General features: G+C 41.8%; 1 protein-coding gene across 4 annotated transcripts in view; it reads left to right on the top strand.

Moving 5' to 3' along the window:
• CAMK1D (calcium/calmodulin dependent protein kinase ID) overlaps nucleotides 1-15,623 on the top strand; it is a 239,589-nt gene that overhangs the window by 102,837 nt on the left and 121,129 nt on the right. For all 4 annotated transcript variants that reach the window (XM_054073244.1, XM_054073261.1, XM_009568859.2 and 1 more), the window contains exon 2: nucleotides 1,872-2,003. In XM_054073244.1, the coding sequence (XP_053929219.1) occupies nucleotides 1,872-2,003 (132 nt within the window). The remainder of the gene's footprint in view (nucleotides 1-1,871; nucleotides 2,004-15,623) is intronic.

The raw sequence follows: 15,623 nt of genomic DNA, 5'->3' as shown, positions 1-15,623 counted from the left end.
GCTTGATTTCTTTATTGCAAAAGCCATTAGGAGCAATTGTTTGGACTCTGATTTGGAACCTGTGATACTCTGATATGTTGTGGTAGATTATGAAGAAAACTGAAAACAGTTATTTGTTCCTGTTGGAGTGGTGTAAACATGGTCAGAGCCTGGATCACTGTCCTTTTTGGCAAAAATCAGGCAAAACATTCTCTGTTCAGAGGGTCACAGCTGTGTATAGATACACTGTCAAACACCTGCTGTAGCAGTTTGCAAAAGTCTCTTTTAATCCTTTCCTAAACTTTATATCACTGTTTCCCCATCACTGCTTGCTACAAAAGCTTTCCAGGTTATACAGAGCTCTCTTTGAAAAGCAGCAGCCTCTTCCTTTTGCTTGTCCACCTATCCGTGGGCTTAATGATTCATTCGGTCATTTCACAACTCAGGAACCATTGGTAAGGTCACAGCTTGGTACATGGAAGTGTACAACTTAAGAAGGAAGAGCCTGTTTGTCTGCGAACATCTAGATAAACAGCAATTGTGAGGAATGAAAGTCAGAGAAGGTTGGTTGTAGACAAATGAGGCCGTGATCAAACCTTAAATGTTTTAAGAGCAGGATGGAGTGCAGTTTGGTTTGCTTAGCCTGCTCCTGAGCATTTTTCACAGAGCTATGTAGAAGAGCAGAATAATCCACTGACGGGGGAAAAACAACAAAGGAAAGTGTCCTGCCTCTTTTTATTTTGGATAAATAAAATATGAACATTCAGCTGGTGGATCCTTCAGTTGTGATCTCGTTAGACAAGTCCTTGGCTTTGTTTGGAGGAGGTTTTAGTGAGCAGGAGCAAAGATTTTCTGTTCCTCATCAGGCCAGTGCTTTGTCTTGCCCAGAACCTCACCAATAAGCCAGTAACAAAGCACCAGAACATTAGGACGAGAACGAGTCCCACTGTGCCACAGTAAAGGTCTTTCCAGACCAACCAAGTCTGAATGATGTTCAGATGCTCAGAAAACAGTGTGAGAACAGCAAAAAAGTGTATATAGCACTGACTATAATGTTATCCTGGGCTCTTCTCAGTCAGATCCAAATGTTTTGGAGGAAACGATGAGAATGCAAGAAATAATACACTGTTATGGAAAAACCTAATGAGAGAGAGGCACTGCCTACTCTTGGCAATTAGTGACTGGCTGCTGTGATGAAGTTTCTTTATTTGTGTAATCCTCTCTGGGGTAACCGTAGGGAGGCTGCTATTAAGGCTGACGTTTGAACTTGTGATTTAATCCGATTCTTTGGCTTGAGCGATTACACACAGCAGTTTGTGTTGTGGAATAACACTGTGTACATAGCGAATTTCTGACGCTGCTTCCCCATCTGAGTCAGGGTTGAACCAACTGTGAGGAGATGCTCTGGGCTGCCAGGGAGGACCAAAGTGGAGGCTCTGACCTCTTGTGGTCACTGAGGAACTGGAAGCACTCTTGGCATGGGTGCGTCATTTAGTCCTGGGTACTTTGTGCTGCTATGTGAATTTAACATCCTAAAACTTCAGGAAGGGAAAAAGTACATCATCCATCAAATCAGCAGCCAGACAGCAGACCATACTCCCAGGTGTGGAAATGGTACTTGCTGATTTTCAAGCTTTGCTTATACCTCTATGGGGCTATGGTTCTTTATTAAAATTGTTGTATTTGGTGAGCCTGTAATGTTTTGCGTGAATGTGGATGTCTGCATATGTTTGTAAAGGCAAAGAAAGATGCCCCTGATGCCAGTGCTGTGATTTACAGGGGCAGCTATCAAAAGACACTAGAAGAACTAGAATTTGATGGTTATGTTTCAGTTATCAGCTGCCAAGTAAAAGGCACCATTTAAAATTGAGGGTTTTCTTTTCTTCTTTCAGGGGTGCGTTCTCCGAAGTTGTTTTGGCTGAAGAGAGAGCGAGTGGGAAACTCTTTGCAGTCAAGTGCATTCCCAAGAAGGCACTGAAGGGAAAGGAAAGCAGCATAGAGAATGAGATTGCAGTCCTGAGAAAGTAAGTATCAGAATTTCATTTCTGCTTCTTCACTTTGATTAAACTGCTTTTGAGAAGCAGGAACAGTGATTGACAAGTGTGACTGACAGGTTGTTCAACCCATCACAGGCAGACAAGATGACCCAAGTTTAAATGATGCTGAAAATGTTTCAAGAAATGATCCATTTTTCTTTTGCATGGATACAGCCAGATGAGTGCAAAGTGGGAAAGAAGTGGAGTTAGGCTGAAGTAAAACCTATTATGCCCTAAAAAGACCTTGTCCTCTAATACTGTCAGCACTTGGATCACTGGCTTTGAAGAGAACAAGAACATGGTCATAATTTCCAAGTGCTTAAAACAGCGTATACACTAATGCTCTAAAAGCAATTAGGCATGATATGGATGTCTCCATGTATGGGAGATGGTGATAGACAGCACCATTGAAAGGTACCTCTGCCATTTCTGTAAGTGACTGTCAAGAGCGATTTCTGTTTTATGAGGGTTTTCCATGGTGTGTATTTTTTTCCTTGACTGTGTCTGGGATGCACGGGTAAGAAAAAGTCAGCTCATGACTACTGTGAATTTAGTGTAGTTATTAGAGACTTGATCCTTACCTCTTCCTCATCTTAAACCCTGGAGGTGGGATTCATCTCACCTGGCTTGAGGCACTCAGATCTGAAATCATTACCTTGACTTTCTTTCTAGGAAATGGAAAGAGATTGATCACTTTAGAATTGATCATGTAACTTGTTTTAAACTTTTGAAAGTACCTTCACTTCCCATTCAATGAAGGTAATGCAATTATATACAGTCTGTGTTAAGAGTTGAGCACTCTGATTCCTGCTGCGCTGCTGATCCTAGTGGGACTTCTTGCCCTAGAACTTGGTCATGTAGAAGCTGATGGTGGATCACTTGGGCACCATGTGACAAAACTGATCCTAAATCTTTAAAACTGACAAGATACTTCTGAACTAAATGCTCAGATGGCATGAGATAAGCAAGTTCAAGGTCAAATTTGGCCATCTCAGTATGCAGAAGGGATCCTTTTCAGTGGAGGAATGTAAATGAGGCTTCAAAGAGCTCCAAGCATTTGTTGAAGTTGTCTTCCTTTTGCTGGACCCATATGAAGTCAAGATAAAATCAGTGATAAACACAGCATGCTGTCTTGCTGTATAGTGTTATTGATAATAATGGTCAATATCTGGCAGCTTGAAACAGTCTTTGTCTATATGTGTTTGTCCCGATACTCATGTGTGAGTGTAAGAGCAGCAATACTGGCATGCAGTAAGGCTTGCCATGCATCAGCCTTAACGCTTAGCTAGTAGAGCAGAGAAATCATGAGGTTATTTCTTGCTTCTATGTTATAGAACGTTTCTGTTCCCTGCAAACAATTTCCTGAGAAAGCAGGAGACAGGACCTGGGCTGCACTATTCCAGCTACAAGGGCAGGAGAGCGTGTGGGTGGAAAATTCCTTAACTTCATACGATTAGGTCTACTTGGTCTCTTGTCCTATGCATGGTCTGTGACCTTAAGAGTGATTTTTCCTTTTTTTTATCTCCTGATGTCTTCTACTTAGCTGTTGCTAATACAAACTTTCCATGTAATTGTTTATTCTGAAAATAGACAACTTTCGTAGCAGCAACAGTACTGAATTTGTATGTGCCACCAAGGAAACACTTAGAAAATAACAAACTGGATCTGCCTACAGTTGAGGTGAGGGGATACCAACTGGTTTCCCTGTTTGTGAATTCTCTGCTTCAAAAGCTGTCAGTAAAAAATTGATTTGAGAGGGATAGAGTGAATCCTGAGCAGCTGCTGCTAAGCTCCAAAGGTATCTGAGTGTCCTTGCTTTTGTTTCTGGTAGCTTAACATGCAGTGGGAATGGTTACTTTCTGTGAAGTCTAATTAGTGGGTAGGATGCCAGAGCCTTGGGCTGCTCTGCTTGGCTGTGAGGAGCTGCAGCCTTAAGCCATGTACCAAAGCACCACTTCTGAAGGAGATGTACACAGAGGATGCCTGGCAGGAGGCGTTGGTCCCTGTTTGCTTCGAGGAAAGTGTAGAGTCACAGAGGATGCATGCAAAGCAAACATAAATGTGCGTATGTGTTGATACTGGTTTCTGGTTTTGCATTATGCCTTTGGGGATGGTTAAACTCCAGTGGGATGAAAGTCCCAAAGGGCACTCTTACCAGCTGAAATGCAAGCAAACTCCTTGTGATCCTTAGAGAAGGATCTCTGTCTGATAATGGACTTTCTCCTCCTATATGTGATCATTAAATTTTTCTCTTGCTGCTGCTGAGGAACTTGCTTTCTGGCAGACATCTGCCAAGTGCCGTGAAATGTGAAGGGGCTGGAGAACAAGTCTTACGAGGAGCGGCTGAGGGAACTGGGATTGTTTAGCCTGGAGAAGAGAAGACTGAGGAGAGATTGCTCTCTATAACTACCTGAAAGGAGGTTGCAGAGAAGAGGATCCTGGGCTCTTCTCCCAAGTGACAGGTGATAGGACAAGGGGAAACATCCTCAAGCTGTGCCAGGGAAGGTTCAGACTGGATATCAGGAAAAAAAAATTTCACAAAAAGGGTCATGGGGCACTGGCAGAGGCTGCCCAGGGAGGTGGTGGAGCCCCCATCCCTGGAGGTATTTAAAAGATGGGTAGATGAGGTGCTCAGGGCCATGGTTTAGTGGCAGGTAGGAGGTTGGACTCAATGGTCTAAGAGGTCTTTTGCAACCTGGTGATTCTGTTATTCTGTGATCAGTTCCCCTGCTTGTATGTCAAATGAAGGTCTACTGGGGAATCCAGGATATACCCCTGTGGTTTCTGCCAGCTTTCATGTGATCTGCTCATGCTCTTGCGTGCAGTGAGCAGGTTTATAGGGGCAGACGGGGATTGTGCTGGCTGTGCCTAGAACTGGTGCACCCGAAGTATCACATGTACTCTGTACCCTCAGTCTGACCTGGAGGAGGTTTGTCCCTTTGCCAGTCTTGACAAATCATCCAGATCTGACAGAATGAATATGGAAAGGGGTTTGAATGATGCAGTGTGTTGAAGTAATTGTGAAAAAATGTTTTTTAAATTCAGAATTAAAAGACTGTGCATGGAGTACTAGGAAGTGGAACCTGGTGATGAAAGCGTGAATCCAATGACAAAACCCCTTAGGCTCCCTCTCATTTCTGCTGCTGACATCCTGTGTAATCAGCAGGTCAACAGAGGTGATTCTGCCTCTGCTCTGCTCTGGCGAAACCTCACCTGGAGTACCGCATTCAGTTCTGGAGTCCGCAGCACAGGAAGGACGTGGATCTCTTAGAGGGAATCCAGAGAAGGGCCGTGAACGTGATCAGAGGGCTGGAGCATCTCTCCTATGAGGACAGACAGAGGCAGTTTGGGTTGTTTGGCCTAGAGAAGAGAAGGCTCCAGGGAGACCTTATAGGACCCTTCCAATACTTAAAGGGGTCTACAGGAAAGCTGGGGAGAGGCTCTTTATCAAGAAGTGCCCAGGGATAGGACAAGGAGTAGCTGTTTTAAGCTGAAAGAGGAGAGATTTAGATTAGCTTATAGGAAGAAATTTTTTACTGTGAAGGTAGTGAGGCATTGGCACAGGTTGCCCAGAGCAGTGGTGGCTGCCCTGTCTCTGGAGGTTTTCAAGGCCAGGTTGGATGAGGCTTTGAGCAACCTGATCCAGTGGGAGGTGTCTCTGTCCGTGTCGGGGATGTTGGAACTGGATGATCTTTAAAATCCCTTTCAACACAAGCTATTCTATGATTCTGTGAATGTGTATAAACAACCTTTATTCAAAAAATCTTTAAAATAAGAAGTTTTACTTGCATTTCTTTCTGCAGTCCTTTCTTATATCTGTAGGCCCAGGAGAGTGGGGCCAAGAAGGGATATTTCTGGGTTGAGCTTTTAGTGTGAAATGATTGCAGCATCCTGTCGGTCCTTCAGTGTGTCGCAACTGTTGGAAGTACTAATCAAATGTTCTGGGTTGGGGAAGGTCAATGGTCCCCATGTGAAGTACATGGAAGGTAGGAGATTTTTCTCTCTCTACGGGCTTGGATGCTCTTGCTGCCAAAACAAAATGACACGTTTTGCGATGTTCTGCTAACAGAGGAGTGAGCTGCCAGCCAACTGATCTGCATGTTTGTGTGAGTGCCAGAGTGAATCATGCATACTCCATCATTTTATTTTTCCAGCCATGGCCAACAAGTCTGTTCTTAAAAAAGAAAAGAGGCGGAAGAGCCGTTAAGTCAATATTTACGCCTAGCAACCTTAACAGGGTTCTTCCAATATGGACTCTTTTGTGTCCCGTGGAAATCCATGGCAACATTCCCTGAAGACTCGGATGGGTGGGGACAGAGTGGGAAGGAGCTCACTGTCAAGTGCAGTGCCAGGACAGACTAAGTCTGCAGCTAATCCAGGAGCCTGAATCTGACAGAGAATTTAAGCATGTGCCTAATTTTAGAAAGTTATTCCTACCAGTGAAATCAGTGAGTAGATTGAGCTCACTTTGCTAAAGTCAAGCCTAAAGGAATGCTTCAGAGTAGGGTGAAAGTCACCTGTGTTTGCTACCGCATGAGGAGGGGAATGTTCTTAATGTCTTCGATTGGTGCCCAGATGATGCGTAGGTGCATAAGGGTTGCTCTTTCTTCTAATAGTGTGCTGGCTACCTGTAGCTGGACACAGGGCAAAATACTACATCTCATCACAGAATCAGGTGAGAAGCTGGGCTGCATCATTTTTAGGCTTTAACTTTTCTTTTGCAGTGGAAAACATGCTATGGTTTAGTATCTGCTTGAAGAGGAAAACAGGATCTCTAGGACAGGATTGTCACAGGTCTTTGAACTAACTGGCTGTGGGGACTGACTGCACACAGTGTTTGTGTGATACAAAGTTTTCCTGACCTGAGATGTGAGAAGTTTCATAACCTGCTTTCAAAGCAAATATTTTCTGATTTAGAGCAGAAAGGTAAATGCAATCCTTTCCATTCTTTGCTGCAGAATAGAGGAAATCTTTTCCACTTAAGATAGTTGTGCAGGTGTGAACACGCTGAAAGATGAATCTGCTGTCAGACAAGTTCCTGAAGGTGGTAGGTAGTGTGAAGAGTTGGCCTGCAGAGAAGCACCAGTCTCAGATTTTAGTTAAATAAAAAACCCCCAACCTTGTTAGAGTCAGACAAAGAAAAATATGCCTAGTTTTGTTTTTTTTTCTTTCTTGGCTACACGATTATTTATCACAAAAGCCTTCCATAGCTGGTAATACCTGCACAATCAGACAGATTCAGTGCTGAGTCAAAGCAAAGCAAGGGATGGAACAATAAACCCTGTGTAGCCCTGTGTCTGGGTGTGTTGATTACTTAATAGTAGTAATATGCACAAATAAGTGTGCACATTAGTTAAACAAATACTATTTGAATACTGTTTAGCTAGCAAATCATACTCTGCATTAGCTAGTTTCTACTGAGTGGGGATTTAAAAAAATCGTTTCTAAACTCTATAGGTATCTCTTACTTTCACCCTCTCCTCTTTGCTCGTCTAGATCCTCTGGGAGAAGCACTGCCAAATTCCTTATTACAAATCAGAGCCATGCCTGATCGCAGACTGAAGCTATTTTTCCTTTTAAACAGCATGATTGAACTGTTTCTAGCAGGTCAGCTAAAATTCTGCCAGTGCTTTGCATTCCAATTTTCTCAGAAGACTGGGGGACTGGATGTTCAGGCAGGGATTCATGCCCAGATGGCTGCCTCACTCCTTATATCCTTGCACCTACAGCCATGAGCTGCTACTATAATGAGGAGCAGGGAGAGAGATAAGGAGGCATTCTCCTACTAAGTCTGGGAGGTCAAGGCCGTACCCATCTCAAAAGTAAACAAAAAAAGTAATGAAATATTTTCCTAAAATGGGTGAAAGTGTGAGTGTTCCTGCTCTCCCATAAATCAGATGATGGTCAAAGGGTCCTCTTGCACCACCCCAGGAGGTAGCACTGTTCCTCACTAAGGAGGACAGCCTTGGTGGCAAATGTGGAAAAAAATCACCTCTTCTCAAGAATTAAATGAAGACTAGAAGGATAATTTCAAAACCTACTCCTTTGCTCCTTTTCAGTAGCCCATTGACAGACTCCGCCTGAAATGTCTCTGTCCTGGATTCTTGTCTCTGTAAAGGCTTATACCCCTGGGACTAACTCAATAGCCTCTGGGAAAATGAATCCAAATTTAGTTTTGAAACCCATTAGTTACCTCTTATTAAACTCTTCTGTGCAATTTAACTCAGAATCAAAGGCTACATTATTTCTGAATAAAATTAGCCATGCAGAAGTTTAATGTGCCCTAACATAAATTCAGGCATTTAATTAATTCAGATGAATGTTCCTGAGTGACTCTGTGGGACAGACCCATCTATTCAAGCCACAGCTGTCTCTCAGTCAAAAAAATACAGCCCTTGCAGGCCTGGATGGTCCCATATTCCCAGTCTGGAGGCTCTGCTGGTGCTACTGCTGCTCTCCTATGGTAATTATTTCTCTGTGTGAGGTCACACAGCTGGAATATAGGGCCAGCTGAATTGAAGTGGAGATGTTTAGATCCTGTGTTGGTAAGTGCTAGCATAAAAGGGATGGTAATTGGATTGTGTAGTTGATGTACAAAAATCTGTGGGATTGGGGCTTAAGGAGTTAATGACTCATTACCTTTTTACACCCCAGCAGTAAGAGCTACTTTTCCTGTAAAGAAATGAATGAGATGTTTGGGAAAGGGAAAAAATAAAAAAAACCCACTTGGCGTCTCTGTCAGGTATCATTTCTCTGAAGCTTTGCTTATCCCGGAGACAAAACAGGCTTGCTGCTTTTTCCCCCTCCTTTTTTTTCCCTCTGTGAATAATGGTGAGAAGATAGGCTGCCTCAGCAAGAATTGAAGAGACAGCTGGTTGTTATATTAAGTAATCACTTTCAGAGAAAGCTTTTATGTAGATTTACTTGTTAAAACCTGGCTTGCTCATGCCATTGCAGTTGTGCTGGGGTGACGGAAGGCTGACTCTGCCCTCCCTGAATGGCTGTGCTCCAAGACCAGCCGACTGCAAATCCAGGGCATCCCAAAGCACTCTCCAGCAGGGTTTTGCAGCCCCAAATACAGTTTGGGGTGCCCGGGCATGCAGTTACCAGTTAGAGGGTGATACTCACTGATACCGTTAATGATGTTGATATCAGTGATGGAAGAGCAACACCCTTCCAAGAATATATTTGTTGAATCCCACATGGTTACATTTCATCATTGCATTCATGCGTCTGCTGGGCTGACCTAGTGTCTGGTGGGACCTCAGTGTCCGCCCTTGGAACCACCTTTACTGCTTGGCATTGCTGCAGGCATCTCTGCTAGGGAGGCAGATTAGGCATGGAAAGGAGCCAGGATCTACAAAATGCTTTGGGGTAGGGGGACAGTTGGGCATGCCTGGAGGCTGATATCAGCTTTAGACCATGAGATCATCTCCTGAACCAAGGAGATGCAGACTTGATGAATTGCCCTTCTTGGGTTTCAGGCAAAAGTGAATCTGAGGCTATATATGTGGATATGGCACAGGCCAGTTCTGTCTTGGCACTAGCAGTTGTATTCTCGTTAAGCAACTCATTTTGCTGCAAAGAATTCATGTGAATGAAAAAAATGTGAAACCTGAAACAAAGCTGATGCCATTTTTGATCACTGTGATGCTGGAAACTTTGCAGGGGAAGACTTTGCAGCCAGGACTGCCTGGATTGTATTTCATGCTAGATTAGATGTAAGCAGATGTAGGGAGGCAGATCAAGGCATCTTAAAAATCCTAAAATACAGTAAATGAGAGAGAAAAATCCCCTCTAGAGTAGTAAACACAAACAAAATCCCTTGTATCTTCTCTGTTCTGACACAGTTTCATTTACATGCAGTGTGCTCTGTAACAGCTTTAGTGATATTGCGTGGCATTTCTGTGTTTCAGCCTGCCTTCACGCTGTGCATATGCAGACAGTTCGCTCAAGTAGGTTATAGTGTGAGAAGTCATTTCATTGTAATTGCTGGGTGACAGTGCAGCTGTCTTTTCTTCTGGGGGGTGATGGTTGACCCTTTGCGTAACTGTTCTTCTTCAAAGTCATCCCATACCCTGAGTCAACTCAAAAAAATGGTGTGTCTGTGCTAGGAGAAGGGCTCAGGTCAGAGGGGGTTGTGTACGTCATTGCTCAGAGCTCCATGCATTATGGAAGAAACAGCTGCTTTCTGAAATAGTTGCTCTAAGATGCTTTCAAATTAGCAGAAGGGTTTTTTCAGCCTTAGCTGGAGTCTTCTTCGGTGCCAGACCTGAATTTTAGTGAATCCTGTCCTGTATATAGCTGCATTAACAAAGCTGAGGTCCTGTCAGCTCTCCTGCCATGTGGACGATGAGAATATATGCCTTATTTTCCAGTATTTATTACTCAGGAGGATGGTTGCTATTGTATTTCAATGATACAATTATCTGATTATATGCATCATTATCTGTTACCTGAAAAGAAAGAATTGTTAAGATGCATAAAGACACTTTAATAAGATTTGATAAATGACTCGGCTTTATATCTGGGTGCATAAGGTCTATCTTTGTTACACCCATGTGTTTAAAGCTAATAGTTACCTAATTTGTCAGCATGTGCCTTTGCTTTGGGATTACAGAGCTCACACAAGCTGATGTGTGTTAGTCTTTGCATGGGAGGACATGTGGCTGTGAAGCTGTCCCAAACTGTGGTATTTACAAATTGCAATGGTTGTGTTCAAAGCAGCGCTGCGATGCAGTGTTTATAAAAGGCAGAGTTTCGTGTAGTGCAGTCATAGTAGGGAAAGCATTGTTGCAAGTGCTTGCAGCCCAGATCTTCAAGGATGTGCTGGTACCTAAAAGCTGCTGAAAATGTAGTTCTCGACAGCTTTGTTAGGCAAAACCCTTCCTTTTCTTTTTTTTTCTTTTTTTTTTTTTTGCTTCCTAACAAGATTCTGCAAGGGTAATCTAGAATATCTTGTCAAAAACTAAGATTTTTTCCATGAAACTTCTTCATTTTGAAATAAAATTCCATATTTCTTCATTTGGAGAAAGTTTAAAAGGCTGTTTAAAGGTCTCATGGCATTAGCAACGTGAAGATGTCCTTGTCAAAATATTATCATTGTATTAAGTTTTGCCTGTTTTGTCTTACTTAATCCTGAAATATTAACCGGAGGAATCCAATGTTTTGTGTTCTTATTGTGATTGTTAGAAGCCAGTTATTTTCCAACCACAAGATCACCATATTTTGATGACGAATAAGTTATTTATATGCACAGTTCCATCACTTCATTGGATATTTCATCTTGCTTTCATGCTACTAAAATCCATGGCATTAACTCATAAAACACTGGAGTATAAGTGGTGAATTTGAGCTGTAATTTGTGAAGCACAGGATAAAGGAAACAAGTAAATGCAAGGTAGGATTCATCTGGCCAGCTGAAAGCATCCTTAAGGTACACAGCTGCATCTGAGCTCAAATCTCACTTGCTGTAGAAATCATCAAATATGCATTTCTAAGTGGATCAGAGTGTACCGGGAGGAAAAACAAGTATTCCACAAATATCAGTTCAAGGAGGTAGAAACACAAATCTTATCAGAAATGACAGTTTTCATGAGCACTCCTTGTCCAAAGCAGTTGTTTGCTCTTAGCTGCATGTGAAAATGCTTTATGAATGCAAGCTGATGTATTTTTGGCCTCCGTGCTATGAAATTAGACCAGTAATGTTATCAGTGGGCCAGTGTTTGTGATGCGTGACCCTCGCGTGTTTTTAAAACAACCCCATTTGCAACTTCTACCTTCAGTTTATAGAATATGAATCAGTTATATTTTGTATCTCACTACGGTCACGGTTCTAGGTGTCTTGAACCAGGATTTAGCAGAGAGGGGATGGCAATGACCATAAGAAAATGGGAGAATATTTGCACTCCCTCCCACTTTCAATTGTAGCAGGTTAAGCCTAACAGCAACCTCTATGTTTAAAGTATACCCAAGATATCCTGAATTGACAGCCACATAAATTAATTTGTATTTCGCCAACTAAGTCTGCAGTTGTCACTGTAATACATATTGATTCACTCTAATAATGCTTAGTCATAAAACGTTTGTTTGTGCTCAGTAGGAGTTTTGAAGGAAAAAAACCTCATAAAACCAAATAAATCTGTAGGTACAGACTTTATCTTTTAATAAGGAAGGAAATAGAAGAGATTATTTTAGTCTGTGGGCTGCCCTAGTGTGCAGTTTGGCCAAGGAAATAGTGATGACAATTTTATTTCAAATTAAACAAAATTCTCTTCTTCTTTTGGTTACAAATTCTATTTTTTTTTAAGTTGTGCCTTGTATTCATAAGGCATTGGCTTAATCAGAATAGATAATTTTTATTGTGACGTAAGAGTGGCCATAATAGGGATTTGTACATCTGCAACTATAGGAATTTAAACCTACTAATAAAACCAGTTTTCAAAGTAAAGTATAATATTTTCCTTGATTGAATCTATGTTTCTGTGTCTTGGACTATCAGAGACATCTGGCTATATTGCCCAGTTCTTAAACCTCTAGAGGCACAGGAATCTCTGGATTAGTTTTAATATTGACAATTCGTATTACTTAGACTATGAAATCATTTTCCTAAGGATATGTTACAGCTAGCTTTTACTTTGCCAGATATTTTATCAATTTGAAATTATGGAGTATTACATTAAGCAGTGATGTTATTGCCTCCTTTACTTCCCCATTACATTTTTTATCCGGGAGAGCAGGCATTGGTGAAATCAAGCTTTCTTGGAGACAGTATCTTCTTTTCTGAAGGCATTAAAAAATATAAATAGCAGAATTGATTTCTTATTTTTGGAAGTTTGTTCAATAACTTTGAGAAGGGATATTAGCAAATAATCTAACATATATTATAGCTCCATACTGAATCAAAAGCAACTGATGTACCGTGCAGTGAAGTGTGCTGAGATGTTTTTGCACACCAGCACTGGCTCCTTCTGAGATTAGTCCAAAATTTCTATATATAACCTGTTTGGTTCCCATCAAATAGAATAACAGCCTGCTTCAAATATCTTCATACCTTTGTGATATCTTCTGCCTTGACTGACGCACCAGGGATTAAACTGGGAGCTTTTGGACTTACACATATATATCTTTACAGACTCAGTTGAGCACCCATTCCCGGTGGGCAACTGGAACCAATTCAGGCCTTGCTGGACTGGGCATGGAACACAATAATTAGCGCATGCTGAAGTTCTTGTATCTTGAAAGATACACATCAGCATGGGGTTGTTTTTCAACTGTTTTAAGACTTTTTTTCCCTTCCACCAAAAGCAGGAGAGTCTTAATGCAGCAGCAGTATTTGGCATGATACATTTTGTCAAGAAGCATCTCTCAGAGCAAACTGCTCTGAACTGCTGTAAACTTGGTAATTAGAACAGAAAACAGAGGCTATTCACAGCTGTGCTCTTAAAAGGAAGAAAAGCCATTTCTAATTGAAAACAAAGAGAAAAGAGCTTTTTCATATTTTTTAAAATGCAGTCTTATGTGAGTCACAACAAATATGTGGATATGGCACAAGCCACAAAGATGTAGCTTCTGTGGGCATTTATCTTACTTTGTAAAGATAAAATGTACTGAAATAGCGATGGCTGGCTGATTTTACGTTTACTACAAGTGTTTTAGTGGGAGGGAAATTGAAAACTTTGGTGAAGTTTGAAACTTTTCCTTCTATGTGTTTTGGGCACATGAGAAAATTGCCATTGAGTGGAGCTGCTGTGTGTCCCGCAGTGTTTATGTCTTGAAGGCACCGTCCTTGCCATTTATGGTGTACAAAACACACATCCAAGCCATGTGGCATCAACATGGGTAATCGAGTACTCGTCGTTAACAAATAGACATGGGTAATATGATCTAATGCTATTCTGGTCAATAGGAAAATTCAAAGTCATTGAACTTGGTTACATGACTCTTGGAGGCTCCCTTGAGAATCTCAGCCCAAAGCAAAAGTGGGAAAAAAGCCTACGCTGAGGTCATCCATGAGGGTTGCAGGGCTTTGTGTTATGCAGTGTGGACTCAGGGCTTTAGACACAGTAGATGTGCTGCACAGCTTCCTTTCCTGGTTTCCAGTGCCTCCTCAATTGCTATATCAAAACTATGTGGCTTTAGTCTTCCAAAGGTAGTTCTCTGTGTTCATGTCCTAGCAGCTCAGACACAGCTAAGCCAACACAGGATCCTGGCTTTCCCACAGAGAGAGCTCTCTGCTATCTCTGGATGATGGGTGGGAACAGCGGGTGTTTTACGGCATTATTACTAATTTAGGCTGCCATGGCTCAGAGGAGACTTCACCCTTCAGAGAGGGATCTTCCAGCCACTGTCCCTGTCCCCTCTCCTCGCTCCATGTCACTGTAGAGCTGGAACATGGGAATCGAAGAGGCTGCTTCTGTGAGAGGTTAGGGAATGTGGTCTGTGTCTCACGAAGTGGTTTTCTCCTACTACATCATGGTGTTAAGTTGATTTTTTTTTTAAGAAACTGAAAGAGTAGGCACAGAGTTCACTACCAGACTTCGCATTGAAAGGATGGGGTTGGCACATAGAGACTTTCTCCTGTTTTGTCCCTGACTTACTCGTAGAGCCCTGAATTGCTGACTTTGTTTAAAATTCCTTCTTTCATTAGCTGCATATATTTCTGATTTTCTTTCTTATGCTGACATAGTTTGCACTCTTACCCAATAACTGTTTTCTTAATATGACCAACTATATTTGGAATCACTCTGAATTGCTCTTGAAATGGAAGATTAATGTCAGTATTTCTGGCAGTTTTTCACTGTTTTGCTTTCCCCATAGCTGAGTGTTAAATAACTATGTAAGTTGGGAACACTTATATCCCTTTATATTAACATAAATTGATTTATTTTATATGGCATGTATCTATGTGTATGCTCCTAGAGTAGCTGATATTAGCAGGATGATTTGTGGAGGATTTAGTAAGCAGAAGGGGTATGTCAGTGAGTGTTCAGAGCTGTGCTTTGCATCAGTTTACATACAGGGAAATCTTACAAGCTTTAGACACCTGATCCTGTGTTATCTGATCGTGTATTGTCTCAGGGAAATCTGAGTGACATTTTTAAAAGCATCTGCACAGAACAAGAATCTGGATCTCAATGAAATTCCCTGACCAGGGAATTAAGAGATGTTAGAAGACCTCATGAGTTTTAGTACTATCAGCTGTATGATTTCCTGTGTCATGATTATGCCTACAGCATCCATGTGGGAGATGATTGCTTTTAGCTCTTGGGGGTGGTCATATGTAGACCTTCACTGTCCTTCCAGTCCTTAACTGTCTTGGTCTTCAAACAAAAAAATGTCATTCCTATCTCCCAGGACCCAGTTGCTGGGTCTGCCTTTGTTAGGACTTCAGTCTTTTCAGCATCACCCCGGCTTTCTGCTCACATGGAGGCAGCAGGTTAGATATAAGAGACCTTGGAACATCACAAAATACAAGGCTTACACTCTCTGTAGTATAGACTACATCTTTAATCCAGTTTACATGCTACCCATGTACAGGGCATGTCGTGACAGTTTGGATTGTGGCATGCAAAGGGTAAACTGAGAAATAGTGGTAGTAAATTTGGT

The sequence above is a fragment of the Cuculus canorus genome, chromosome 1 (genome assembly GCF_017976375.1).
Source record: "Cuculus canorus isolate bCucCan1 chromosome 1, bCucCan1.pri, whole genome shotgun sequence".
In the NCBI taxonomy this organism is placed as follows: Eukaryota; Metazoa; Chordata; class Aves; order Cuculiformes; family Cuculidae; genus Cuculus; species Cuculus canorus.
The sequence above is the reverse complement of the archived record's forward strand: the minus strand, read 5'-3'. Positions and strand labels throughout refer to the sequence as shown.